The sequence below is a fragment of the Lithobates pipiens genome, unplaced genomic scaffold (assembly GCF_037356315.1).
Source record: "Lithobates pipiens isolate NorthernLeopardFrog02 unplaced genomic scaffold, aLitPip1_a1.2 Scaffold_22, whole genome shotgun sequence".
NCBI lineage: Eukaryota > Metazoa > Chordata > Amphibia > Anura > Ranidae > Lithobates > Lithobates pipiens.
In genome coordinates this window covers 123,621,238-123,648,305 of record NW_027507784.1, presented here as the reverse complement: position 1 = coordinate 123,648,305, position 27,068 = coordinate 123,621,238, and the positions used below count along the sequence as shown (strand labels likewise).

At 44.0% G+C, this 27,068-nt stretch overlaps 1 protein-coding gene across 1 annotated transcript in view; it reads left to right on the top strand.

Annotated features, from left to right (window-relative positions):
* The first annotated feature begins 7,418 nt into the window (after positions 1–7,418).
* The window catches only part of ASB1 (ankyrin repeat and SOCS box containing 1), a 73,336-nt gene continuing 53,686 nt past the window's right edge, over positions 7,419–27,068 (top strand). The window contains exon 1 of the mRNA XM_077448202.1: positions 7,419–7,539. Within this exon, the coding sequence (XP_077304328.1) occupies positions 7,485–7,539 (55 nt within the window). The 5' untranslated portion in view covers positions 7,419–7,484. The remainder of the gene's footprint in view (positions 7,540–27,068) is intronic.

Genomic DNA, 27,068 nt, shown 5'->3' with positions numbered 1-27,068 from the left:
TACACATGCGATAACATAGAGGAAAGTTCAGTGGCTGCTGAAAAAAACGCCCAACTGCTCCTAATCTTTAGTTTAGCAGCTGTAGTGTACATGAGGCCCAACCAATAGGTCAGGTGTGTCCAAAGTCTGACCTGCGGGCCAATTGCGGCCCGCATTCCGGTTTGCAAATGGCCCGCCTGGTAATTTGGACATGTTTACACGGTGGCCTCTGTAAAAGGAAGTTCCGTCTCCTGATCTGCCATTGGACGACTGTTCTGTCCATCATAGGAAGCAGAACTTTGTATTAAAGAGGGCTCCGAGCAAACAGGAGTTTCTCCTGTATGTAATCTCCTCCAAGGCTGCAGATGGGCATGATTCAGGCTGCTCTGATGGCAATGGTGTGTCTGCATTCTTGGCAATGTGGGTGCTGCATTCATGAAACTTCCCTCTTAAAGTGAAGGTGCATGTTATACGCCAATGAATACAGTATATCCAAATAACACGCCCAAGCTCATCTCTTCATCACACAGCCACAAAGGCAAGAGAATTCTTGTTGGGCAGTATACTAGGACCAACACACACCGAATTTTAATGGTTCAAAGAATGTGAGGCAAAAATGGTCGGCCATCACGCATGTTCACTTCATCAAATCTGGCCCTGTTTGATAAAAGTTTGGACACCCCTGCAATAGGTACTCATCCATGACAGAGCCAGAACAGCCCAAAGCATACCCAGGTGCGGGATCAAATCCAGTCTTGAAACGGCAACAATACAAAGGCACATAAATGTGTCTGCCAACTAAATTGAACAACCCCAACAACTGTCAACGACACTGGAGAAAAAAAATGTGTGTGTGTTTGACATCAAACTAAATAACAAAAAAAAAAAATTATTGTTGATAATCTTAGTAAAAAATATTACACCTTTTTCTTGGATTGGATAAATCACTACTGCCCCCAGGTGAATCAATCAAATTAATACGGGGTTCAATTGAAAAAAAAATAAGTCCTTTGCCATACTGTATTACAATTAGTGTGATCTGATATAATACTAAAACAATAATAATAATAATAATAATAGTAGCATTTAAACATCCTAGTGTGTCAGTGCAGGCAGATGGCTCAAAGGAAGATGTTATAACCCCCAAAATGCATTAGCATCTGGTTCTGCAATGTGATGCCTCTGATACCTACCCAGAGTCACGGTTAAAGCCTATTGTTAGTTTGCTTTGGCTTTATTTATATATTAGCCAGATACTCATCTTGGTTTAGAAGTACAAGTATATTTTTTAGTTTTTAGAGTTTATTAAAGGGTGTCTAGGTAGTGTTTTTGAGGCTGGTGTGACCTTTTTTTCTTGTTGTCCAGTTTTCAGGATCCCCCATATCCAAATAGGGCAGCAAGGGCCGAAGTTTAGCTGAGTAACTGTAAGCTGTTGAACGAGCAAGAAAGCCAATTGTGTTAGAGCAGTTTATTTTTGCATCCATTGACAGACATTGCCACTGACATTTGTACACTTAGGTGTGGAAGAGATTTTTGGTCTGTATATTTTGTAATTTAGGCTGGGTTCACATTGCAGCGATGCGGGAACGCCGCAAATCCGCGGCGGGTTCCCGCATTGCATGCCTCCCGGCGACAGTTCACACTGCCCTATGCGAACTGCTGGGAGTGTCAGTGAAATGTTAATGACACCCCCAGATCAGTTCGCATATCGCAGTGCGATCTGCAAACTCGGACAGGAATCGGATCGCATGGTGTAAACACCCATGCGATCCGATTCTGCTGCGGACCAAAAAAAGGGTCCTGTGCGAGTTTGGGGCGGGTGCGATGCGAATTCAGCCATACTATCTGTATGGCTGAACTCGCATTGCACAGAGATCGGATGTGATTTGCACTGCAGTGCGGTGCGAATCGCATCCGGTTCTCGTAGCCGCAGCAGTGTGAACCCAGCCTTAAGCTGGAAAGTACAGATTTTGTTTGTTGCACAGAACACAATTGAGTAGAGAGGACATGAGGTCTTTGACTAGAGATTTTTCTGTGTGTGTTTCAATAGTACACTTATAACTGCTTTCTTCACTTGAACAAAAGCCTGAGCACCTTCTACTCTAAAAGCCATTTTCTGCAGTAGGGCCCTAGTCTGATGTGACTGTGTCTAGGTCCCACACTGGTAGCCGCTTGTTCATTCTAAAAGGTCCAATTCAGACTGTTGCATTAACGTGACCTTTGTCAAGACAACCCATTCATTTTGAATGGGTTGAAAGCGCACCTGATGCACTAGAAAATGCACCTGACCTTTGTTTTTAAGTGCTGACATGCGGATGTGCTGCCCATGTGATGGGGTCTGATTAAAAATGACTAACAGTGCACCATGATTCATGCTTTACAATACATTATCACAATGCAAAGATGTCGGTGTGCCCTTAGAGCTTTCTCTTGCATTTCCCAGGGGAGTCAAACATCCATGGACCCAAGAAATCAATTGTTTTCAGTAGGGACCATTTACAGCAGTGCGCTATGCTTTGATCTGCATTTTCCTGTTAATATCAACAGATAGGGGGCCTTCACAATGCATATAATTTTCATCCAAATATGCGCTAACGTGCTAAAACGCATGTGCCTATTGTGAACAAGCCTTTAGTACTGATCTCCAATCTGCCATTTCGTTTTCACCTGTCCATTCCAGATTTCTATACAAACTGCTGCTAACAGAAGATTTTGTTTTGCACAGGTGAGTGATCACTACCGGGCTGTATGGACACAGATTTTATAAATTGTATTGTGTACAAATTATTTATATACATATTAATCACATGACAAAATTTGTGTGAACATTTTGTAAAACTTAATAGCGTTACATTCTATCAGATTGTTTTAATTTTTGCTATAAAATCTATCCAAACAGACTGCTTCTTTGTATATATTTGCATGTGGTGGGGTTTCCTGAATATAGTGGGTTTTGGACCGGGTTGCTCTGTTGCTGAGAATTTACATTTCTCAACTTTTTTTTTTACATTTTGCTCATCTGTGCCACCTGATTGTTATGGTTGTAGAAATGAGCAATTGGATCGCAGTGGACTGCAATTCATTGTGGATATCTCTGGTTCAAAAGCATTGATGATGATGTGGAGTTCAGGATGTTTTATTATTTGGTAAGTAATTTCATGCAACAAACAAGTTAGCTCCACAGTTGTGCAGGAAACACTCACTGCAACTACAAGCACCAGCCACTTTATTAGGTACACCTTGCTAGTACTGGGTTGGACACCCTGTTGCCTTCAGAACTGCCTTAATACCGCTTTCACACTGGGGCAGTTTTCAGGCGCTTAAGTGTTAGAAATAGCCTCTGCTAAGCACCTGAAAACCACCTCTCATTCATTCAAGTGAGACTTTTCATACTTGGGCGGTGCGCTTGCGGGACGTTCCAAAAAGTCCTGCAAGCAGCATCTTTGGGGCAGGTTGGGAGCGATGTGTTTAGCGCTCCAAAAACACCCTGCCCATTGGGCGGCGCTTCTGAAGCACCTGAAAAGCGAATCGGGGGTTATTGGGGTTAAAAGCGCCGCTTAATCAGCCACAACCCCAGTGAAAGGGGTTGAAGTCTTTGTGGCATAGATTCAACAAGGTGTTGGAATAATTCCTCAGAGATTTTGGTCCATATTGACATGATGGCATCACGCAGTTGCTGCAGATTTGTCAGCTGCACATCCATGATGTGAATCTTCCGTTCCACCACATCCCAAAGGTGCTCTATTGGATTTGGATCTGGTGAGGCCATTGGAGTACAGTGAACTCCTCGTAATGTTCAAGAAACCAGTTTGAGAGGATTTGAGCTTTGTGACATGGTGCATTATCCTGCTGGAAGGAGTCATCAGAGGATGGGTACACCTGTAGTCGTAAAGGGATAGACACGGTCGGAAACAACACTCTGGTAAGCCGTGGTGTTTAAATGATGCTCAGTTGGTACTAAGGGGCCCAAAGTGTGCCAAGAAAATATCCCCCACAGCATTACACCAGCCTAAACCCTTGCTTCATGGATCCATGCTTTAATGTTGTCAACACCAAATTCTGACCCTACCAGCTGAATGTCACAGCTGAAATTGAGACTCATCAGACCAGGCACCTTTTTTCCAATGTTCTATTGTCCAATTTTGTTAAGCCTGTGCGAATTGTAGCCTCGGTATCCTTGTTCTTAGCTGACAGGAGTGACACCTGGTGTGGTCTTCTGCTGCTGTTCCACATCTGCATGAAGGTTCGATATGTTCTGCATTCAGAAATGGTATTCTGTATACCTTGGTTATCATGAGTGGTTATTTGAGTTACTGTTGCCTTTTTATCATCTCAAACTAGTCTGCCCATTCTCCTCTGACATCAACAAAGCAGTTTTGTTCACTCAACAGCAGCTCACTGGATGTTTTCTCTTTTTCGGCCCATTCTCTGTAAACCTTACAGATGGTTGTGCACGAAAATCCAACTAGATCAGCAGTTTTTGAATACTCGGACCAAACCCGTCTGGCAGCAGCAACCATGCCATGTTCAAAGTCAACTAAATCCTCTCGCTTCCCCATTCTGATGCTTGGTTTGAACTTCAGCAAGTCGTCTTCACTACGTCAGGATGCCTAAATGCATTGAGTTGCTGCCATGTTATTGGCTGATTAGCAATTTGTGTTACCAATCAATTGAACAGGTGTACCTAACAAAGTGGTCGGTGAATATATGTTGAAGTCATAAAGTCCACCCGGTTTACTTTGAGATTTATATTTTGTCATTGTCAGCCTTGGCAGTAATAAACGGCCCATTTACATTTTTGCCATTTATGCTTAGCAACCAATTGAAATGAATGGGTTGCCAACACCACCACTATGTCACAAAAAATCAGGCTTGATCTAATTTTCGTAATGCAGAACATTATGTACTGAGCCATTTTTTCATGCAAAAATTGACTGTTTGTTTTGCATCTGTTCTGTTTTTCTTCCGTTAAAAAAAAAAAAAAAGTCTTTGAGCTGTTCCGAAAAAACAGATGTTAATGGAAGTGGCTGTAAACGGATGATCATCCATTTACATCAGTTCTTGCGTAGATGCATTGAGGTCTCTCTTTTCATGCGTCGATTGATGAATCGCACAAGCTGTCTGCATGTGTGAAAGAGGCCTAAGTCTATGGGGCCGTGCACACTAAGCCCCCATTTACACTGGAGCAACTTGTCATCTGATTTGACAGGTTGGCAATGGCAGTGTTCAAATCGGTGTGATGCCGACTTTGCAGCGCTGCACCTTGCACTACTTTAGATGATTTTTGGGTGTGACTTGCATAGACATATGTGCATGAAGCTGCACAGATATCTCTCAAGTTGCACTGAGATGTGGCTTTGAAATTGTGCGATTTCAGATGAATTTGGGCTCTTTCAGTGTGAACGAAGGTAAAGCCCCATACACACTATCAGATTTCCTTCTGATTTTTTCCTTCAGATTTACCAAAACCATATAATATGAGGTCAAACCTTAGGAGTTTCAACTTGTATGCAATCAAGCAGGCCCTTGCACTACATGGTTTTGGTAAATCTGAAGACAAAAATCTAATGGGGCTTAAAGTGGTTGTAAACCCTTACAAACCACTTTGACCTACAGGTAAGCCTAGATTGAGGCTTACTTGTAGGTCCAAGAAACATCTCCTAAACCATGTAGGTTTAGGAGAAATTTGCCAAAAGACAGGCACCGCTGTCGACAGTGGTGCGCAGGCGCACTGAGCGCGCCGCTGTCGACAGTGGTGCGCAGGCGCACTGAGCGCGCTGCTGTCCTCGGTGATATGCCGCGAGTGGCGGCTCTCCTGCGCATGCACGGGAATGATGTCATTGCGGCTTTGTCGAATGACAGCGGCAGAGCAGGAAGACCCATGAGAAGATGGATGCTCCAGACTACAGGGGACAGCGGTGACTTCGCTGGCTCCTGTGTCAGGTAACTGACACATAATGGACAACTTTGCGATGCATAGTAGTCCATTATGCTTTACCTTTGCAGGGAATCAAAGAGGAAGTAAACCCATCAGGGTTTACTTCCTCTTTAGGGTTATGATCAGAATTTTAAGAGCAGTGCTTAGAGGTAAAAAAAAAAAAAAAAAAAAAATGCCCCAAAGCTGCATTTGGAGGCGCTTATGAGTATAATCTACCTGTGAACATGTATAAATATGTGCATAGATGTGTAAATTGATTCCAGTGGCTAGACTTAGGCTCCATTTCCATATACACTGGAGCTCATAAACGGACGTTTTTGGTAGTTTTTTTTTTTTTTTTTAACAGCCCATAACCTCCACTCTATATTATCCATCTATGTCCATGGACACTTGGATGTTTATCAGCAGTGGAGTTTATGGACTTTTTTTTTGAACGCCATAAAAGCGCAACCAGGTGTCGTTTTTCTGGCCACAAAAAACGTCAAACAATCAAAAACCTTGATCCATTTAAAAAAAAAAAAAAAAAAAGACACTAAGGCTCCATGCACACTGAAGCTCAAAAAAGCTTTTTCTGGACGCAAGATTGCTGGCAGAAAACGCTGGTTGAAAAACTTGCTTTTAACAGAGTTTTGTACTAGTGTTTATGAGCATTTATTAGCGTTAGCGTTTATGGGCGTTTTCAATAAAAATACACAGAGGACACTCCAAAAATCCCACAGTACATTCCAAACTCCCACAATGCATTGAAAAAATAGAACGCTGAACGCTAATTAACGCGCGTTTATAAGCGTTTATGAGCGTTTATCAGCGTTTGCCGTTTTTTGGCGGTGAAAAACTGCACTTTAAACGCGAATTTCTGGCGTTCAGAAAAAAGCCCAGAAACTCCACTGCTCATTAAAGCTGAAAAACGTCCATGTGTGCATGGATACATAGGCTAACATAGAGTGGAGTTTATGGGCTTTTAAAAAAAAAACGCCCAAACTCCAATAAACTGCAGTTTATAAACTCCAGTGTGCATGGAACCTTAAAAAAAAAAAAAAAAAAAAAGCATGAAACACACACTGCAAGGCTACTGGCGTTTTTATAAGGTTATTTTAATGTCCTGTGTGCATGGAGCCTAAATGAGCCAATAGAATGAGTTTATTCTCAGACGCTTTTAATCGTGATATCAGAGACATTTTTCTAACAGTGTGAATTCATATAAAAGATAAGCGTTCATTTTGGGAGGTGACTCTTGCACGAAGATTGGCTTTTGCTGGAAGTTGATTATATGAATTTCTAGTGATGAAGTTTAGATCTGACAATTGCTCCCGTTACAAGCCAATGTTCTCCATTTTCACTAACCGGGGCGCATATTGTCATAGAAACAGCGATGAGAAGAAAAACATTGGATCTGTGTCTGCTCTCCTATAGGCAGAATGACTGCAGCCGCTGATTGGTCGGCCAACGTTCTCCTGCTGTCCTCGCTTAATGACGTAGCCAGTCATCTGTTTACGTGACACGTGAAACGTCCAATCGGTGGCGGCGGGAGGCGTGACATCTTTGGAAGAGTGTGATTAGATTCCGGATGGAGGAGGACTCTGAGGGGGCAGACGGTGGTATGAGAGGCACCGGTAGAGTAGGTAAGAGCACCACCTGTAGTGTGTATGGGCCAGTCCTATGCAGTGTGTTGCCATACCGACCTATACTGCCACTCAGAAAAACCCCAGAGTTGTAAATGAAGGCCCTGGTGCCCCAGCCATCTGTACAAGGGCTCTACAATATCAGCACCGGTCATTTCATTAAATGAGGTCTATAATAAAGCAGATGATTCATATTTAGTGACCAGAGAAAAGCGCATGCCTGATAGAAGTGACTAGTCATGCACACCTCTTATCTGTAGTGCCTGCATGTGGAAGGTGTACAAGCTGGGGGCATAGGGCTGCCTTTGTAGTAACTTCTATGTAAACTTTTAGAATTTACATGCAATCTGTGGAGAGTTAGAAATGGTTATAGTTGAATAAAGCCGCTGTCAGTCTGTGGTGCATTTTCTATGACGTAATTTCACACACACAGCGTTGAGGCCATCGTCTCCTGTCCTCTCTGCAACCACTGATGATGTAACTCGGGAATGAACCCATGTCGCCACCATACTCCATTCATGTTGAGTGTACATTGTACTGTGCATTCAGTGTACACAGGGCCGGCGCTACCACTAGGCAGCCGCCTAGGGCGCACTACCACCTAGGACGCAGCCACGGCCTCTGTCCCGGTGAAGCCCCAGGCATGTACTGACCTCTCCTGGTCGCTGTGAGTCCTGTTCAGTGCTGGCTGTCCTGGGATCTCATCTGCTGTAGGTGCCACCAATCCCCCGATGTGTATTGCTGTCACATATCCTCACCATTAGGGATGAGCTCCGCCAGGTTTGCACACTCCACGTGCAGAGCCCACCAGGAAGTCGGCACTGTGCTGCGCTAATCACAGGCAGTAAGAAATGTCCCAATCTCTGCAGCTGCACATCGGGAAAATGTCTCACTGCTTGTGATTAGCGCAGAGCCGCGCCGACTTCCTGGCGGGCTCTGCATGTGGAGTGTGCGAACACACCGGAGCTCATCCCTACTCCCCAAAATACCTGACAGTGCCGGTGTCACGTCACATTCGGCTACCCATCACATTTTGCTACCCTCTGGAGTGAGCATGCGCGACGCTGCCATATGCGTTCCAACACTCTTGTAAGACCACTTTGCCACAGGGCCCCTCACGGGCTTGCTTCGCTCTGCATAATTATAATCTAATTATATGTCCACTTGGATGATGGGGCTTGAGCGTGGACTCGGGCGTGGCTCCAAAATTTGCCACAGTGTTGGAACGCATATGGCGGCGTCATGCATGCGCAGTCCAGTGGGTAGCCAAATTTGATGGGTCACTATATTTGACGAAACACCGGCCCGGGTCTCCTTTGCTCCAGCCTGTCTCTCTGGTGCTGTACACAGGCCATGTGTGAGTACAATGGGGGGGGGGGGGGCGGTGTTTGGTGAAGATATTGGGAGAGGGGCTTCAGCTGTTAGCTGACCTCCGGGTACACCACAGAGCGGCTAGATAGCGCTGGAGGGGAGTCCTAAACAACTGTCCACCTAGTGCTGGGCAGAGCCCTGATGAGATGGTTGATGAAACCATGAAGAGGTAAGGAGGAGGATGGATCCTCTGATTTACATCATACTGTGTGTGTAGGAGATGGGGAGGAGGGAGTGTGAGTACTGCAGGAAGTAGGAATCGGGTAGGTTAGTGTAGTGCACTGCGCTAATCACAGGCCGTGAGACATTGTCCCGATGTGCGGCTGCAGAGATCAGGAAATATCTCACTGCCTGTGATTAGTGCAGTGCAGTGCCGGCTTCCTGGCGGGCTCTGCATGTGGGCTGTGTGAACACGCTGGAGCCCATCCCTAGTGGTCAGGTAGGTTACATGGGCAGGGGGCGAAAAGGATGGAGTCAGGGGCGGAGCTGGGGGCAGCAAAATGAGGTTTCGCCTAGGGTGTCAAAAATCCTTGCACCAGCCCTGAGTGTACAGTTTGTTCAGTTATTCACTTTCAGGTCATTAGAGTGCTTGGGGGGCCACAGTTTATGTCTGGAAAAACAGAGATTTTTCTCAAGTCATCTTCCAGGACGGCACCCCTGAGAGAGGAGAGGCTCCTCCCTACAGGAAACACAATCAATCGACAGCTGTTTTAAGTCCCCACCCTTCCCCTTGATCCTCAGTTTTTGATTGTGTTTCTCCCTGCACAGGAAAACTGTTTGTTTTTTTTCCAAATGACCCGAAGCCTGGGGCTGGTAGTCTCCCCCTGGGAGCCGGACCACAAGCTTGGGAAGCCTCTGGGTTTGGTAGGATATTCTTATCCTTCCTGGGGGGGGGGGGTTCCCCTATCTTTTCTTCAGGGGGGGGCAGCAGAAATTGGAAGAGCCCCCCTGAGAGCTGAAGGACCCTGGGTACATTGGTGTACCCAGAACTTCAGGGGCCATTATTCTGTCTCCCCTCCTTACCTGTCCAGGTGGCTGTTCAGACAGGGGTGCTGGCCATCGGTTCTTTCCAGGGGAATCGTGTCCCCGACTCCTGGGCCCCGGTAGCTCGCGTGGGCTGCTGGAGAGGGCGCGGCGACCAGCACCTGCATAATTTTCAAACTTCGGGAAAATGGCGGCGGCGTTCTTACCCAGGAGGGAAGGCTGAGAGTCAGCAGGAGCAGGCGCCCACATCCTCCTTTCGTTAGGTGAGGAGGCACCAGTTCACTACGGTGGATGTCTGCCTTAACCACCTCAGATGGGAATGAGGAACGGAAGGCATTGCCCCCCCCCCATGTGTATATACTGACTGGTACAGTGCAGGACACAGCCTAACCTTGGGGGGGGGGGGGGCACTTTGGCGGCTATCCTCCTTGTGTGTGGACCATAAGGATGGAAAAGCAAGCCCCCTGGCTGTGGCAAAAGGAGAAGACGACAACGGTGAGTACTTTCCATTGCCTTGGGAATTTAGCTGCAAAATCCCCAATTCCAGCCAGAGGATTTCTGGCCATTTGAGATAATCTCCCCTGGGGTCTGGATTCAAATAGCCCTGAAGCTTCTGCTAAAAACACCAGCCGCAGCTCCCTCTTACATCAGAGACGCTGTATGGCGGACAGGTGGTGCAGAGGAATGAGTGTGCCTAAACCACCTCAGATGGGAAAGAGGTAGGTAGGCCATTGCTCCCCTTCCCCATGTATATACTGGCTGGTGTAGTGCAGAACCTGGGGTCGGGATACAAATAGCCCAGACGCTACTACTAAAACCACCAGCCACAGCTCCCTCTTACAGCAGAGACACGATGGTTATCGCAACAGTAGGTTGCCAGCCTCTCCCTACATGCCCAGTTGTGGTACATTAGTAGGGATGAATATAGTGTACAGAGGGGACCTGGTAGATACAAAAAGTTACTTACAGGCCAGGTATACCACTGAACAAGTTATTAATTGGGCAGTGGTTGGTGGATTCAGACGCTCTCCTGGTCAGCAGGTGCACTACCCTGTTTCCCCTAAAATAAGACCTAGTGTGATTGTCGGTGATAGCTGCAATAAAAGCCCTACCCCCCAAATAAGCCCTAGTTAAAGTCCTTGTATGTCTTTTTTTCAGGGTAGGGCTTATTTTTGAGGAAACGGAGTAGGGCTTATTTGGGTGGTAGGGGTTATATTGCCTTCAACACCGACAATCACGCTAGGTCTTATTTTAGGGGAAACAGGGTAGGTTACCAGCCCTATTAGCCCAGCTGCTAGGAATCTGAAGTTGCTTCAAGATGCTTAAAAGCTGACCTAACATTCAGCGATGGGCAGGAAACAAGCTTCTGTGTGGCACAGTAGGGGTTCCCTTGTGACAGATCCTCCTTTTGGGGTTTGCTTACTATAGGTAACTTTCATAAGCTCCAACCTCCCACTCCACCTTTACACTGTGTTTATATTATAGTGTAGGAGGTAAGAAAAACCTTTTTGGTTGTTTTGGGCTACAAGCCACTCAGTGGCAGATCTAAAGGCGATTCACCATAGATCGCTTCCTACATACTTTTAATTAGGGATTTTCTGTGCAAACCTATGCAAGAGCTACATGATTGCTTGTTCAAGCCTGCAAGTAGCTATTTACCCCCAGGCTAAATTGGTAACCACCTCTTCTAGAGGCTGTCTTAAAGTGGTTGTAAACCCTTACAACACACTTTGGCCTACAGGTAAGCCTAGATTAAGGGTGGATTCACACCTATGCATTTTTAGTGCTTGATGCATTTTGCAGATTTGCTCTACAGAACGTGTTCCATAGGAAACCATGTTAAATGGGCTGTAGTGCAATTCTGCAAATGCAAAAAGCACTAAAAATGCATAGGTGTGAATCAGGCCTAAGGCTTACCTCTAGGTCCAAGAAATATCTCGTAAACCTACACGTTTTAGGAGATATTTGCCGAAAGACAGGCACCGCTGTCTACGGCGCACTGAGCGCGGCACCCGTCAACGGCGATATGCCACGCGTGGTGGCTCCCGTGCGCATGCGCGGGAGTGACGTAATCACGGCTTCGCCGAATGACAGCGTCGGAGCAGCGAGACCCACCGAGAAGATGGATGCGTCGGACTACAGGAGACAGCGGTGACATCGCTGGCTCCTGTGTCAGGTAAGTGACACATAATGGACTACTATGCGATGCATAGTAGTCCATTATGCTTTACCTTTGCAGGGAATGAAAGAGGAAGTAAACTCATCAGGGTTTACTTCCTCTTTAAATTGGTCTCTAGGGCTGGGCTCATTGAGACTTTAGTTGCTGTAAGGGTTAATCCTGTGTCTAGGGTGGTCCTTTCAACCTCTCAGACCTTAGATCCAATGTATTGTATAAATTCAGAGCGCTCTGGAATCAATTCTCAAAGGACAAATAAAATCACACACACACCATGGCGTCCTTCGAGAACTAATTGTATTGGGTTATTACAAAGCAAATGATATAGGGTATTTTACGTCATACAGAATAAGACATGCGCAGTAGACATCAAGACGATTACAGCTGGTCAAGACAAAAACGCTATTGTTCTTTGTTCTAAGCTAGCTGAATTAATATAAGAAAAGATACATAATTCCTTCTGTAGCTAAAAGATGCTGAGAAACAGTGTGAAGGTTATAGATAAGTGTGTGAGAACACACGGGTTAGAAGAATCTCATGTTGAGACAGTTATCTGAGAAGTTAAAGGGGTGTTCAAACTGTACATATTGTGAAATGGAAGTTTGTGAATATTAAGATGGCTGACAGAAACAAGATGGATGCTTAGCATAACCTTTCAACCCCCTCTTTAAGTCATGAAATGACTTCTACAGATCCGCAGCCTCCTGAAATCTACGGTTCTTGCTACGTTTGTTATATTCTTTTACATAAAGCTGCAGATATTGTGTATATGCGTGAGAAGGTTGGTCTGGTGTAGTACACTTGCTAATACAAAGTAGAATAAGCTTGAAAATCAAGTAGCCTATCAATCCTAACAATAGTACTATGATAATCATAATCACTATGTCCTTTAACCATGAAAACATTCCACCTAAACCCAAACTAGAAAAGGGGTTCCATCCATAATTACCTATGTCCCTTGCTTGTTTCATTAATTCATTTACCTGTGTTCGGTGTTGATTAATAACATCATAGTAGTCTGGGATTTCCAGGCTGGTATTGTGAAACCATGTACAACATTCATAATCTTGGGTCATTTCGCATAAACCTGTCAGAGCTGCACTCATGCTTTCAATAGCCAATTCGTGTAACTCTAGTTGTCTTCTAATTGCTTTGAGCTCGACATTGAGTAGTCCTATATCTTGGGAGTTTTTTTCCATAACATCATTTATTAAACTAGTGTAGTTATTTAATTTGTCCATCATGGTTATGCCCCATCCTGTCCAGGATGGAAACCATGTCCATGACTTATCTGAAGTAGAAAACATAGGTGGGGCTTCTCTCTTGTATTTATAAGTTAACCTATGTACTGGACTTGAAGTAACTTGTATGTGATGTTCCTGATTCTGGCCTAGGGCTGACATGACTGGTACCAACTGTGCTAAATAACACCATCCTTTCACTCCTGCGGGGATCCATGGGTAACACATTTTAGCACAGCATACATATGTATTGTTTCCCAATGAAAAACTTCTTAGAGAACTACGTTGGGGCTCAGTTCCAGCCTCAAATGCAGCACTAACAAGTTTACTCACAAGTATCCCAGAGGTTGTGTTCCTGTATGTAGTAAGTTCACTAATGGTGTTGTTAAGGGATTGATTTTTGTAACTACACATATGACCTATGATAATGTTACTGGTATGGAAGGGAATACCCTTTGAAATGTTAAATACAGACTTGGAACACATACCTATTCCGTTGGATGTATTGCCTAACTGAACACACCACTCGGGTTCATGTGTCTTTCCTAAAGTGTAAAACATAATACTCTGATTGCGGTACCCTTCCGAGACATTCTTAATACTTAAGACTAGAGTATTTTCCAATAATGACTTGAGGTTCAGAGGGACAGCTAAGAGTGGGATTTTAGCAGTTTCTGGGTGCAACTTACTACAAATCCAGCATTTTTCATATCCTGACTTTCTAGCGTAAGCATATTTAAATTTTAACAGTAACATTTTTCCAGAAAAACTTGTTTCTTTGATGAATTCATTAGAGACATCTCTTTTACTGCGATTTCTGAGGTGAAAGTCAGTATGGTTGGTGTGTATTTCGCTTTTACCACATATGAGTTTCAAGGCACCTAAGTCTTCAGGATGAAAAATACAGTTAGTTATTATCCACACTGGGACAAAGATCAGAAGTAGAAACATCACCAGAAGGCAAAAGGCCTTCCCAGAAGTCTGTGGTGAAATGAGTGACATCACTGTCCTTTATGTCTGTGCTTGTCTTTTGAGGACTTAAAACACCTGCTTCACCTCTTTTCAGTCTTTCTTGAATTCCTGGGCTTAGATCAACCTTCTTTACTCTGCTGGCATGGATCCAAGTAGGACTTTCCTCTGTAAGGATGGCGGTCCTGGTGACGGCTACCACTTTGGTCACTGGTCCGAATGGAACCTCTTGCGGCTTTCGACCTTTCTGAAGCCTCTGGACCACAACTTGATCACTGACCTGGAACGGGTGGGTTGGTACCTGTGAAGAAGAAGGAGAGGTGCGAGCAACTCTTCTTTCAACAATATCAAGAGTTTCAATCAGTTTTTTTACATATTCCTCCTGTATTTGTTCCAAATCACCTTTCTCTACCATCAAGGGATGATTAGCCCACGGTGTGGGGAATGGCCTACCCATGAGTACCTCAAAGGGGGAATAACCCGTCACACTGTGAGGGGTCATTCTGATTTCAGCTAATACAGCTGGGAGAACTTTTTTCCACTTGCCAAAATTCCCACCCGTAGCTTTACTTATCCTGTCTTTAATTGTTCTATTCATTCTTTCTACAATTCCTGAACTCTGTGGATGGTAGGGGAGGTGAAATTTCCAGTCTATTTTTAGTACTTTTACAAGATCTTGGCATATTTTAGCTGTGAAAGCTGGGCCATTGTCTGAATTTATTTGCAATGGACACCCCCATCTAGGAATAATTTCCTGTGTGAGGATCTTCACTACAGTTTGTGCGTTTTCATTGTTGGTGACAAAAATTTCGGGCCAGCGTGACATTATGTCCACGATAACCAAAAGATATTGTTGTTTCTTTCCTTCTTTGGGCATATGTGTAAAGTCTATCTGTAAATGGGTAAACGGTGTTGTTGGGTACTCAAGATGTTCATGCTTTGATTTCTTTGGGTTTGTTGGATTGTTCCTAATGCAAGTGACACATCTCCTTACAAAAGCTTTGACTAGATTAGGTAATCCTGCAATGAAAAAATCTGCATCTAGAAGTTCACATGTGGCATGCCATCCCTTGTGACCCAGTCCATGGTATTGTGCAATGAACAGGGGGGCGCTAGCAACAGGAATACACGGCTTCCCCTCTTTGAAGATTAATCCTGTTTTAGGATCCTTTTGTATCATCCCATCACAGTTCCATTGCGCAATATCATCAGGGGTGGCAAAAGCCTGTAGTTCCGTGAGCCAATGTGTCTCTTTCAGGGAACATGGCTGAGGTGTCAGCATGGGCATTTGAATGTTTGCCTTTTGTGTAGATGCAGCTTCTTTAGCTATTCTGTCAGCTAGTGCATTACCTTTGGCTATATCAGTCATTTGGCCTGTATGTGCCTTACAGTGCATGATAGCTAGTTTTGAAGGCAACTGAATTGCATCTAGTAATGCTGTGACTAGGTCAGAGTGTGAGATGCTCTTTCCATCTGCTGCCACATATCCTCTGCGAAGCCATATTACACCATGGTCCCAAACCACACCATGAGCATACCTGGAATCAGTGTAAATGTTTACCTCTTTTCCTGCAAACAGCTGGCATGCACGGGTTAATGCTATCAATTCAGCAGCTTGTGCAGACTGATAGGGTATTGGATTGGCCTCGAGGACAGTATCCGGCAGTTGGACAACAGCATATCCTGCATGATAGACATTATCACTTGGTCTGCTGCAAGAGCCATCAACAAAAACTGTTTGTGCAGTAGGAATTGGTACTGAAAGCATATCTGCTCTAGGTGAAGTGTCCTGATGTATTGATTGTGTACAGTCATGAGGTGGTGGTAAGTCATCCTGTTCTCCTTTAAGACCTAATAAGGCATTCAAAATTGGAGCTGGGCCAGAGTTTATGTTTGAACTTTTTATTTTCAGGTTTGGATTGGACAGGAGGATGACTTCATACCCACTCAATCTTTGTGCTGACATATGCTGAGTATGTAAAGTTTTGAGGAGTGTGGTAACGCTGTGTGAGGTGTATAAAGTAGTGTTATGGCCCAAGGTAAATGGTGCTGCCAACTCTGCGACCGTAGAACAAGAAGCCAATGCTCTGAGACAAGCAGGCATGCCTTGCACCTGTACTGGAACCACCTTTGAGAAAAAAGCTACAGGGCGCAGTCTCCCACCATGTTCCTGGGCCAGTACTCCTGCCATGGTTCTGCAATTTTCCCTAGCAAACAAGTGAAACATTTTGCTAAAATCAGGGAGGCCGAGGCTCGGGCTGGTAACCATTGCACTTTTCAACATGGTAAAAGCATTTAACATTTCATCAGACCATTTTACAATATCAGACATTTCAGAGAGGGTTGCTTGTCTCAATATATTGTCATAGAAAGAGCAGTCAGGTATCCATTGGCGGCAGTAACCAATCATTCCAAGAAAGGTTAGCAGGTCTTTCTTGGTAAGTGGGCGGGGCAGACCCACTATAGCAACAATTCTTTTGTGACTGACTTTCCTAACTCCCGGAGACAGCACAAACCCTAGGTACTCAACCTCCTGTTTACACCATTGTAATTTTTTCTTAGACACTTTGTGACCACACGTATGTAACCATTTCAATAAGGATAGGCAATCAGCTCGGCAGTCCTCCTCTGAAGAACTACAAATCAAAAGATCATCAACATATTGCAACAGTACAGAACCATGAGGGGCAGTCCAAGGCCTGAGGGTGGCTTGGAGTACTATAGAATAGACCACAGGTGAGTCTATATATCCCTGGGGCATTCTACACCAGGTAAACTGGCGATTGTGTTGGTCAATCGACACAGTAAAAGCAAAGAGTGGCCTTGTCTCCTTGTCTACAAGGACAGAGAAAAAAGCATTCTTTAAATCAATCACAGTAAAACATTTGGCTGTTGCTGGAATGGAGGACAGCAGAGATGGAACATCAGGTACAATGGGTGCTATTGGGACTATGAGGTCATTTATGGCCCTCAAGTCCTGTACAAATCTGAAGGAGCCATCCGGCTTCTTTACAGGGTTAACAGGTGTGTTGTATGGAGAAATAATTTCCTCCAGGATTCCATCCTGCAGAAACTTTTTCACCATTGGCACTATGCCATCCATCTTTTCTTTAGAGAGTGGATACTGTTTGTGATAGATAGGAAATGCACCTTCTTTGAGAGTGGCCTTGTATGGTGTGCATGAAACAAGTCCTACATCCAGATCTGATGTAGACCAGACCTGGGGTTCTATATCCTCAAAATCTTCTTCACTATTTTGTTGTGACAGCATCAATGAACCTGGTTTGCATGCTACTATAGTGATTTTATCTGAGGAAATGTCTAGACCTCCTTCTGAGTTGGTTCTAATTGTGATTCCTAGTGGCCCAAACAAGTCTCTTCCCAACAAATTTACAGGACACCTTGGTATTATCCTGAAAGAATGTGTGCATATGGTGTACCCTTCATCATCTTCTATTGGTAGGGGTGGAGTCCTATATGTTTTTGTCAGTATCCCATTAATTCCCAAAGAGGGTTCCGCTGGTTCCCACTTGCCTCTGAAATGATCTTCACAAATAGTACTCCTAGTGGCCCCGCTATCAACAAGATAGGGGAGGAGTCTCCCATTTATTGAAATAGCAACCATTGGACTGTCAGTGAAATCATCTGAGACAAAAGGAAAAGCTGGGACACTACCCTCCGGGCCCCATCATTGTTGTTGATTTCCCCATTTGATTGGAAATGTTGGACCTTGTTGGATGGATGCCTGTGGTTGTTGTGTCTGGTTAGGGACAGAGCTGGAATCGGGAGTCTGAGGATGGGTGGGGTGAGGACACTGACTCACCCAGTGATCCTCAGCACCGCAATTGAAACATCCATTGTTTCTAGAGCGACTCATCCCTCTTCCATTTCTGCCTCTAAATCTGCCTCTAAAATTTCCTCTGCCTCTAAAGTTCCCCTTCGTATTCCCTTGGAAATTTTGTGAGGCAGGAGACGGCTTTGGTATTTCAAAACAGCCCGCTGCATCTTTCTGTGAAAGAGCTTTACCAAAGTCAGTTCTAGAAAGTGTTGACCATTCAGTAATCATTTGTTTGACTGGGACCACTAAATGGGGTTTGAGATTACCCAGGAAAGTCTGGATCAATAATGGATCCAAAGTTGTCAGAATGCCCAAACCGGCTTTCTGTCCATCCTGCCATATGGTCCACCTAAGGGTTAACTAGGCATTGCTCCGTTTCATTTTCCTATGAAAGCAAAACAATTTATTTGCTTGACTGCCACCTAGCGGTGCAGACAATCAGACAATTAGGCAATACCTCAACCTAGATTCCTTTTAACAAAAACTATCAGTACTGTCCGTGACACTTTTTTGTACTAATACAGCTACAATCACTTCAAGACTGTAACAGAATAAATTTGGAACAAGTTCAAGAGTATTTCAGACATACAATAAACACACAATCTTGCTCATGGACCTGCTGTCTTGCCTCAGACAAGCTTAATCCTTCTATGAAATTAACTTTGCAATGTAGATTAATTCTTAAAACTTCGATTTTTGGATTACCTTCCCTAAAATATGGACCTCTGCCCAAATTGTGCCAGTACCCTCCAGGAACACTACTAATCAAGTATTCCCTTTGGTTCCTGAAGCAAAACAGCAGTCCGCATACACACTCGGGGCACTTCATTCAGCGTGATACTTTTAAAGCAAAGCAGTTATACAATCATACACAAAGTTTACACAATACATTGATCGTCCGTCACCAGTTCTGTACCGAACAGAACGAAAACTCTAGAGTACTCTGTAAATTTTTCTAGGTCCCCAAAACCTATTCTTCTAAGATTACCAAAACCTTTTCTTTTAAGGTCACCAAAACCTTTACAAGTGTCCCCAAAACACTATATGACCTCCAAGGTCATGACCGGTCAACTTATGTATACTTATGAGAGGTTCTATAACCCAACAGCAATCTCTGTGGGATGGAAGCCAAGTCACACACCTGACACCTGGACTGCGGCAAGTCAATTTCACTCAATAAGAATAGAATTCACTTACCGAGCCGTTAGTAGCTTTCCAAGTCCATTAAGGGTTAACATCCATCCCGGGACGAGCCCCCAGTTCTGTAAGGGTTAATCCTGTGTCTAGGGTGGTCCTTTCAACCTCTCAGACCTTAGATCCAATGTATTGTATAAATTCAGAGCGCTCTGGAATCAATTCTCAAAGGACAAATAAAATCACACACACACCATGGCGTCCTTCGAGAACTAATTGTATTGGGTTATTACAAAGCAAATGATATAGGGTATTTTACGTCATACAGAATAAGACATGCGCAGTAGACATCAAGACGATTACAGCTGGTCAAGACAAAAACGCTATTGTTCTTTGTTCTAAGCTAGCTGAATTAATATAAGAAAAGATACATAATTCCTTCTGTAGCTAAAAGATGCTGAGAAACAGTGTGAAGGTTATAGATAAGTGTGTGAGAACACACGGGTTAGAAGAATCTCATGTTGAGACAGTTATCTGAGAAGTTAAAGGGGTGTTCAAACTGTACATATTGTGAAATGGAAGTTTGTGAATATTAAGATGGCTGACAGAAACAAGATGGATGCTTAGCATAACCTTTCAGTTGCTAATCGGCCCCACCTGGGTATGAGCTGGCTAGTGTTTGCTCAGTCTATGGAGGTAAGGTAGGACAACTACTACTATAGTAGGGTGTTCAACCATTTAAGGATTTGCTCCTTCACTGGTGGTGAAGGTTTAGTTTCTACAGCCCAGGCTATGCCTATGAAATAAATTGCCTGATGGTTATTTCATAAAGGGATAGACCATGACTCCTCGTTGGCTGCACACCAGTAGACCTCAGTAGTGAAGGTTTGTCCTTGCTGGGATGTTTTTGTGGCACAGCAGAAATACACATTGAGATTTGTGACATCTCTGCTCATAAGGGCTATATTGCTGTACATCAGAAATGCACTGCACTGAAGCTTGTTTGCTGTCCTTTATATCATAAAGGTACTGCTTTGTTTGGCTACAGATCAGAAAAATACAACAGTGAAGGTGGTCTGTACTTTCTGGTTTTGTGCTGCACAGCAGGAATGCACATCGTTGAGTCTGGTGACATCTCTGCTCATAATAGTTATATTGCTGCACATCAGACATACACAAGATTGAGGTCTGTCTGTGGGGCTTTGCCTTGTTGGTTACTTATCAGAAAGGCAACAGTGAAGTTTGATGGTCCTGATTTGTTGGACTGTATAGATGGTTGATTGATGGTTTGAATTTGTTGGGCTACATAGCAGAAATACAAATTGAACCCCTACCAGGGGTAGTACATAATACTGCCTTTGGTAATCCGTGCAGCACCACAAAGTGGTGTCGTGCCGATTGTAGCCATGCAATTTGACATGTTGAGTCGCAAAGCCAAATCACTTCAATATGGATGTGCTATCTCTATTCAGAATTGTTATATTGTTGCACATCAGACATATACAAGATTGAAGGTTGTCTGTCCTTTTTATGTTTTGCATATACTGCCTTATTGGCTGCATATCAGAAAGGACACAGCAGTGAAGGTTGCTTGTTTTTTTTCTGATTTTGTTTTTGCTGCTCAGCCGAAAGACACATTGAGGATGGTGACATCTCTGCTCAGTATTGGTATATTGCTACACTTAAGACATACACAAAGATTGAATGTTTGTGTCCTGTATGTCCTATATTTACGGCCTTATGGTTTGTATATCGGGCACAGCAGTGTTTCCTATTGATCTACTTTTCTGCATCTTAGGGATACACAGCAGGGGGTTGTTGGCTGCACTCCTCCAGGGAGTCACAGCATTGGGGACCGCTCACTTGTTCGACCTGAAAATTGCTATTTTCCCTGCGACCTATGTAATCTTGAGGTCTGTGGATCCAGGAATCGGGGACTGCTGGAGTCGCACAGACACGAATGGTACCCATTGGAAGCCATAGTGTATGACTTCTCATGCGTCTTGCAGTGCCAAGTCGCAGGTTGGGTCGCACGGGTGTGGAAGCCCTAAGCTTATCTGTCCCTTCTGGTTGAGGTTTTGCTACGTAGTAGCAAATACTCATCATGGAGTTATTGTCTTATTTTGCAGCAGACCAGAAAGATTGCAGTTTTATTTCCCTGAGCAGGGTAGCATTAAGACAGGCCCTCTTATTGATCAATGTAGTGTCCTTGTCTTACAACACAGGTCTCTGTGTTGTAAGACAAGGACACTACATACAACCGCTTTTTAGCGGTTCTCAGTAGCACCTACAGGCACAATAGGCCATGGTTGTTAGATGTGTGAGACAGGCAACATTGCTAACCTACAAGTTTAACATGTTTTCTGATTCCATCTTTAAGAGCCCATTCCACCTAGATACTGCATCCAAAGCGGAAAAGGCAGGGAAATCTGTGGAGCAGACCTGCAGATCAGCTGCAGTGGAGGTAAAGCTCACTGCAGAACCAAGGTTCGCCAAGAGGGTCTTGCAGTGGCCCCACCCTAAGGTAGGCCTGAGGTACTTTTTTATCCTCTCAGGCCGTCCTGGAAGATGACTTGAGAAAGGTACCAGTTACTTGCCGGTAGCTGTCTTTCTGGGAAATCTTCCAGGACGGCAGGCCTACTTCCCGCCCATTGGAGGAGGGAAAATTGTAGAACACTAGAAGGTGAGTGCCTATGAGGAATGATTTCCCTTGTGAACCGGGTTCAGAAGTTACTTCTCAACAAACTGAGGATCAAGGGGAAGGGTGGGGTCTTAAAACAGCTGTTGATTGATTTTGTTTCCTGTAGGAAGGAGCCTCTCATCGCTTAGGTGTGCCGTCCTGGAAGATTTCCCAGTAAGTAACTGATACCTTTCTTGAAGACAGGGCCTTTTTCTGACATTTTTTAAAATCCATATTTTTTGCTACAAAATTACTTAGAACCTCCAAATATTATATATTATTTTTAGCAGAGGCCCTAGAGAATAAAATGGCAGTTGTTGCAATATTTTATGTCACGCTGTATTTGTGCTGCGGTCTTTCAAATGCAATTTTTTGGAAAAAAAATTGAATGAATAAAAAATAAATAAAAGTAAAGTTAGCCCAATTTTTTGTATAATGTGAAAGATGATCTTATGCCAAGTAAATAGATACCTAACATGTCATGCTTTAAAATTGCGCACGCTCATGGAATGGCGACAGCCTACGGTACTTCTCCATAGGCAACACTTTTTTTTTTTTTACATGTTACCTCTTTGGAGTTAACCGCTTCAGCCCCGGAAGATTTTACCCCCTTCCTGACCAGAGCACTTTTTGCAATTTGGCACTGCTTTAACTGACAATTGTGTGGTCATGCAATGTGGCTCCCAAACAAAATTGACCTCTTTTTTTTCCCCACAAATAGAGCTTTCTTTTGGTGGTATTTGATCACCCCTGTGGTTTTTATTTTTTGCGCTATAACAAAAAAAAACCTTTTTTTTTTACTCAGTTTAGGCCGATTACGTATTCTTCTACATATTTTTGTTAAAAAAAATTGCAATAAGTGTTTATTGATTGGTTTGTGCAAAAGTTATAGCGTTTACAAAATTGGGGATATGACATTTTATTAATAATTTTTTTTTTACTAGTAATGATGGCGATCTGCGTTTTTTTTTTTTTTTCTCATTGTGACTGCGACATTGTGGCGGACACATCGGACACTTTTGACACATTTTTGGTACCATTGTCATTTATACAGCAATCAGTGCTATACAAATACACTGATTCCTGTGTAAATGATACTGGCAGTGAAGGGGTTAACCACTAGGGGGCAGGGTAAGAGTTAAGTGTGCCCTGGGGAGTGTTTCTAACTGTGGGGGGGGGGCGGGGTTACATGTGACATGTCACTGATCTCTGCTCCCGATCACAGGAAGCAGAGATCAGTGACACTGTCACTAGGCAGAATGGGGAGATACTTGTTTACATTAGCATCTCCCCGTGAGAGGATCACGAGTATCCCTGTGATTGTAGCAGAGATCAGTGTTCACTAACACACAGCTCAGCCCCCCACAGTTAATAACATGCCTCTAAGACACACTTAACCCCTACACTGCCACCCCCTGGTTAACCCTTTCACTGCCAGTGTCATTTACACAGGAATCGGTGCATTTGTATAGCACTGATTTCTGTATAAATGACAATGGTCCCAAAAATGCATCAGAAATGGGCGATGTGTCCGCCATAATGTCGCAGTCACAATAAAAATCGCTGATCGCCACCATTACTAGTAAAAAAGAAATTATTAATAAAAATGCCATAAAACTATCCCCTATTCTGTAAGTGCTATACATTTTGCGCAAACCAATCAGTAATCGTTTATTGCTATTTTTTCAAAATTGTCGCTCTCTTTTTGTTTATAACGCAAAAAATAAAAAACGCAGGAGTGATCAAATACCACCAAAACAAAGCGCTATTTATGGGGAAAAAAAAGGACGTCAATTTTGTTTGGGAGCCATGTCGCAATTGTCAGTTAAAGCGACGCAGTGCCAAATCGCAAAAAGTGTTCTGGTCTTAAGCCAGCAAAATGGTCCGGTCTGAAAGTGATTAATCGTGCAGCCTCTCCTATGCCTGAGGCATCTGCCTTTAGGCAGTCTCAACGGCCTCATTCGTCGGGTTCAGGAGAAAGTTCCCAAGGGCAGCGAGCCCATAAAGAGAATGCTAAGGCCTTCTCATGAAGGAGCACCCCCACTCATTTGAGTGAGAGGAAAGGTCCTGCGATTCTCAAGGTCTGGCAGGAACAATGTCAAGAGTAGAGGGATTTCTGCATTCTTTTTCTCTAGGTTACGACTAGAGTTCCAAGAGCCCGGATGGTTCAATTGGCTTTTGATCTGAGGGTCCCTGTTTGGGTGCTGCCTGTGGGGTCCTTGGGGCTGCTGATGCGGCAGTCTTTATGCAAGAGTTTCCTTTTCCTCAGAGAATGTTCCTAAGGTTCCAGAAAAAAAGAGAAGTCTCTCTTTCTGGCCTCTGGATCAGCTATTATCCCAGTCGGTGATATCAGAGATTCCCTTAGTGGAACAGGGGTTTTTGGCTCAAACCTTTTAGGGTTTCAGAGGAATACAGAGAGGTAAGATCTGAGAGATCGGAGATCTGAATCAGCACTTAAACATTCAATCCTTTCATAATTCGATCAGCTGTATCCATCCTGCAAGGAGGGGAGTTGCATATCTCCATGTGCCAAAGTTTCCAGCTTACCAGAAATTTCTGTGGTTTGTAATATATATATTTTTTTTTTCAGTTGTGGCGCTGCCTTTCGGCTTAGCCACAGCACTACAAGTGTTCTGAAAGATTCTGGCACCTCCTTTAGCCAGGTTAAGGGCTCAAGGCATAACGATCCTAGCCTATTAGAAGATCTACTTTTAATTGATCATTCAGGCTCAGCTCTAAAACCAGAGTCTGATCTCAGCTGTAGATATCTGAAATCTCTAGGTTGGATTCTCAGCCTAGGAAGATTCTCCTTAAAACCATCAAGGAGGTGACTTGGGGGCTGGTTATAGATACCATATAGAAGACAGTATTCTTACCCCAGACGAGAATCAGTTCCATTGTAGGACTAATTCAGCTTATCAGGATAAAGGATAATTCCTTCATTCAGCTGCAGGAGATTTTTAGTGGAAATGGTGGCCTCCTTCAAGGCCATCCCTTACGCGCAGTTTTATTCAAAGACTGCTTCAGGACACCATCCTGTTGGTCTGGAGTAAAGAAGATTCAGGCCTTGTTTGTTTCCAATACACTTGGCTCACGACATAGGTCAGAGCCTAAATTGGTGGTTGTTATCCAGCAGGAGGGAAAATCTTTATCCTGGAAGGTGTTAACAGATGCCAGCCTTCTAGGCTGGGGAGCAGCCCTGGAAGATGATTCTGTCCAGGTGAGATGGCCCAGGTTAGAGGACCTTGCATATCAACTTTTTTTGGAAGTTTCAGGCAGTACATCTGGCCCTAGAATCTTGGCGGTCGGACTACAGGACTGTCCTGACAGGATTCAGTCTGACATGGCCACGGCGGTGGCTTACATCGATCACCAGGTGAGGCACGAGAAGTCGTGCAGCCCAAAAAGAGCTGAATAATGTTCTAGCTTTAGCAGAACACAACACTCCTTGCCTATCAGCAATTCTAATTTTTCAGACGTACTACTTGAGACGCCAACAATTATTTCTGGGAGAATGATCTCTTCACCCCGACATCTTCCTAGCAAATGTCAGATGGGGTAATCCGGACATGGACCTATTCGCGTCCAGATTCATAATAAGGTCGACAGCTTTATGTTGAACAAGGGGTCCGCTAGCAGGCAGAACAGACGCATTAGTCTTCCCAGGGGATCAGTTTGCACTGATCTATGCATTTCCTCCAGTTCTACTACTTCCGCACCTTCTCCGCAGGATTAAGCAGGAACAAAAGGAGGTAATTCTGGCAGCCCCAGGGCATCCCAGAAGATCTTAATTTATCGAGATCATAAAGATGGCAGTAGGAGTCCTCTGGACTCTGCCATTATAGCAAGACCTTCTTGCACAAGGTCCGGTATTTCATCCTAACTTACGGACAAAGAGTTTAACAGGTTTGACTGTTGAATCCCACTCTATAAAAGATTGTGGGTGATCTCCTTTGGTAGTGTCTACTTTGTCTAATGTCAGGAAGCCAGCTTTCAGAATCACTTACTTTAGGTGTCTGGAAGGCATAGGTTTCTTGGTATGGATCCGGGGGTTGGCACCCCAGGAAGTATGTCAATAGGCAGGATTCTTGATGTCCTGCATACAGGATCTGGAATGAAGCTGGTCTTGACTTCTATCAGAGCCAGATCCCTGCCTTGCAAGAGTTTTTCCTATGGCTTCTTACTTCCCACTCTTGGTGCGTACCTTATTCAGGGGGTAACACGGTTTATTCCCCCTATCACGGCACCTCTAAATCCTTGGGATTTCAAATTGGTCTTATCGGCTTTGAGGAATTCCTTTGGCAAGAAAGATAATCTTTTCTGCTTGCCATTTCTTCTGCTAGAAGAGTATCGGAACTAACGGCTGTCTTGTAAGAGCCATATTTCATCATGCATAAGGATGAGGTGGTTTTATGGCCTCATCCTGAATTCTTACCAAAAGTGTTAACAGATTTTCATTTAAACCAAGATATTATTCTTATTTCTTTCCCCCCCAGAGCCTTAATCTGGGGAAGAGAAAGCACTACATTCTCTTGATGTAGTAAGAGTGATCAGAGTCTATTTAAAGGCAACCACGCAGGTTTGCAAAATACAGGTTGTGTTTGTACTTCCAGAGGGTCCAAGATATGGACAAGCAGCTTCAAGATCCACTATTTTCCAGATGGATTTGTCAAGGCGATTGTTCAAGCTTCAGCTTAAAGAAGAAAATTCTTCCTTCTGAGCACACTCATCCAGGGCAGTTAGTGCCTCTTGGGTGATGCATCATCAGGCCTCCATGGCTCAGATCTGTAAGGCTGCGACTTGGTCCTCAGTTCATACGCTTATCTGATTTTTAGCATATCGATATTAAAGGTCATGAGGATATTGCCTTTGGGCACAGCATACGCTGCAGTATGAGTGTCCCCTGGCCTTTTTTTTTTTTTTGTTCTGTCCCCCCCCCCCCCCCTTCAGTTGCCATTGCTATCCCATATAGTTATTACTATGGCTCTGTGTCCCCTGATGTAAGAAAAGAAAATAGGATTTTTAAAACTGCTTACCTGTACAATCCTTTTCTTTGATGTACATCAGAGGACACAGAGGTCCCTCCTTTCTTCTTATACACTTGTATTGCTTGGCTACAAAACTGAGGACTCCCAG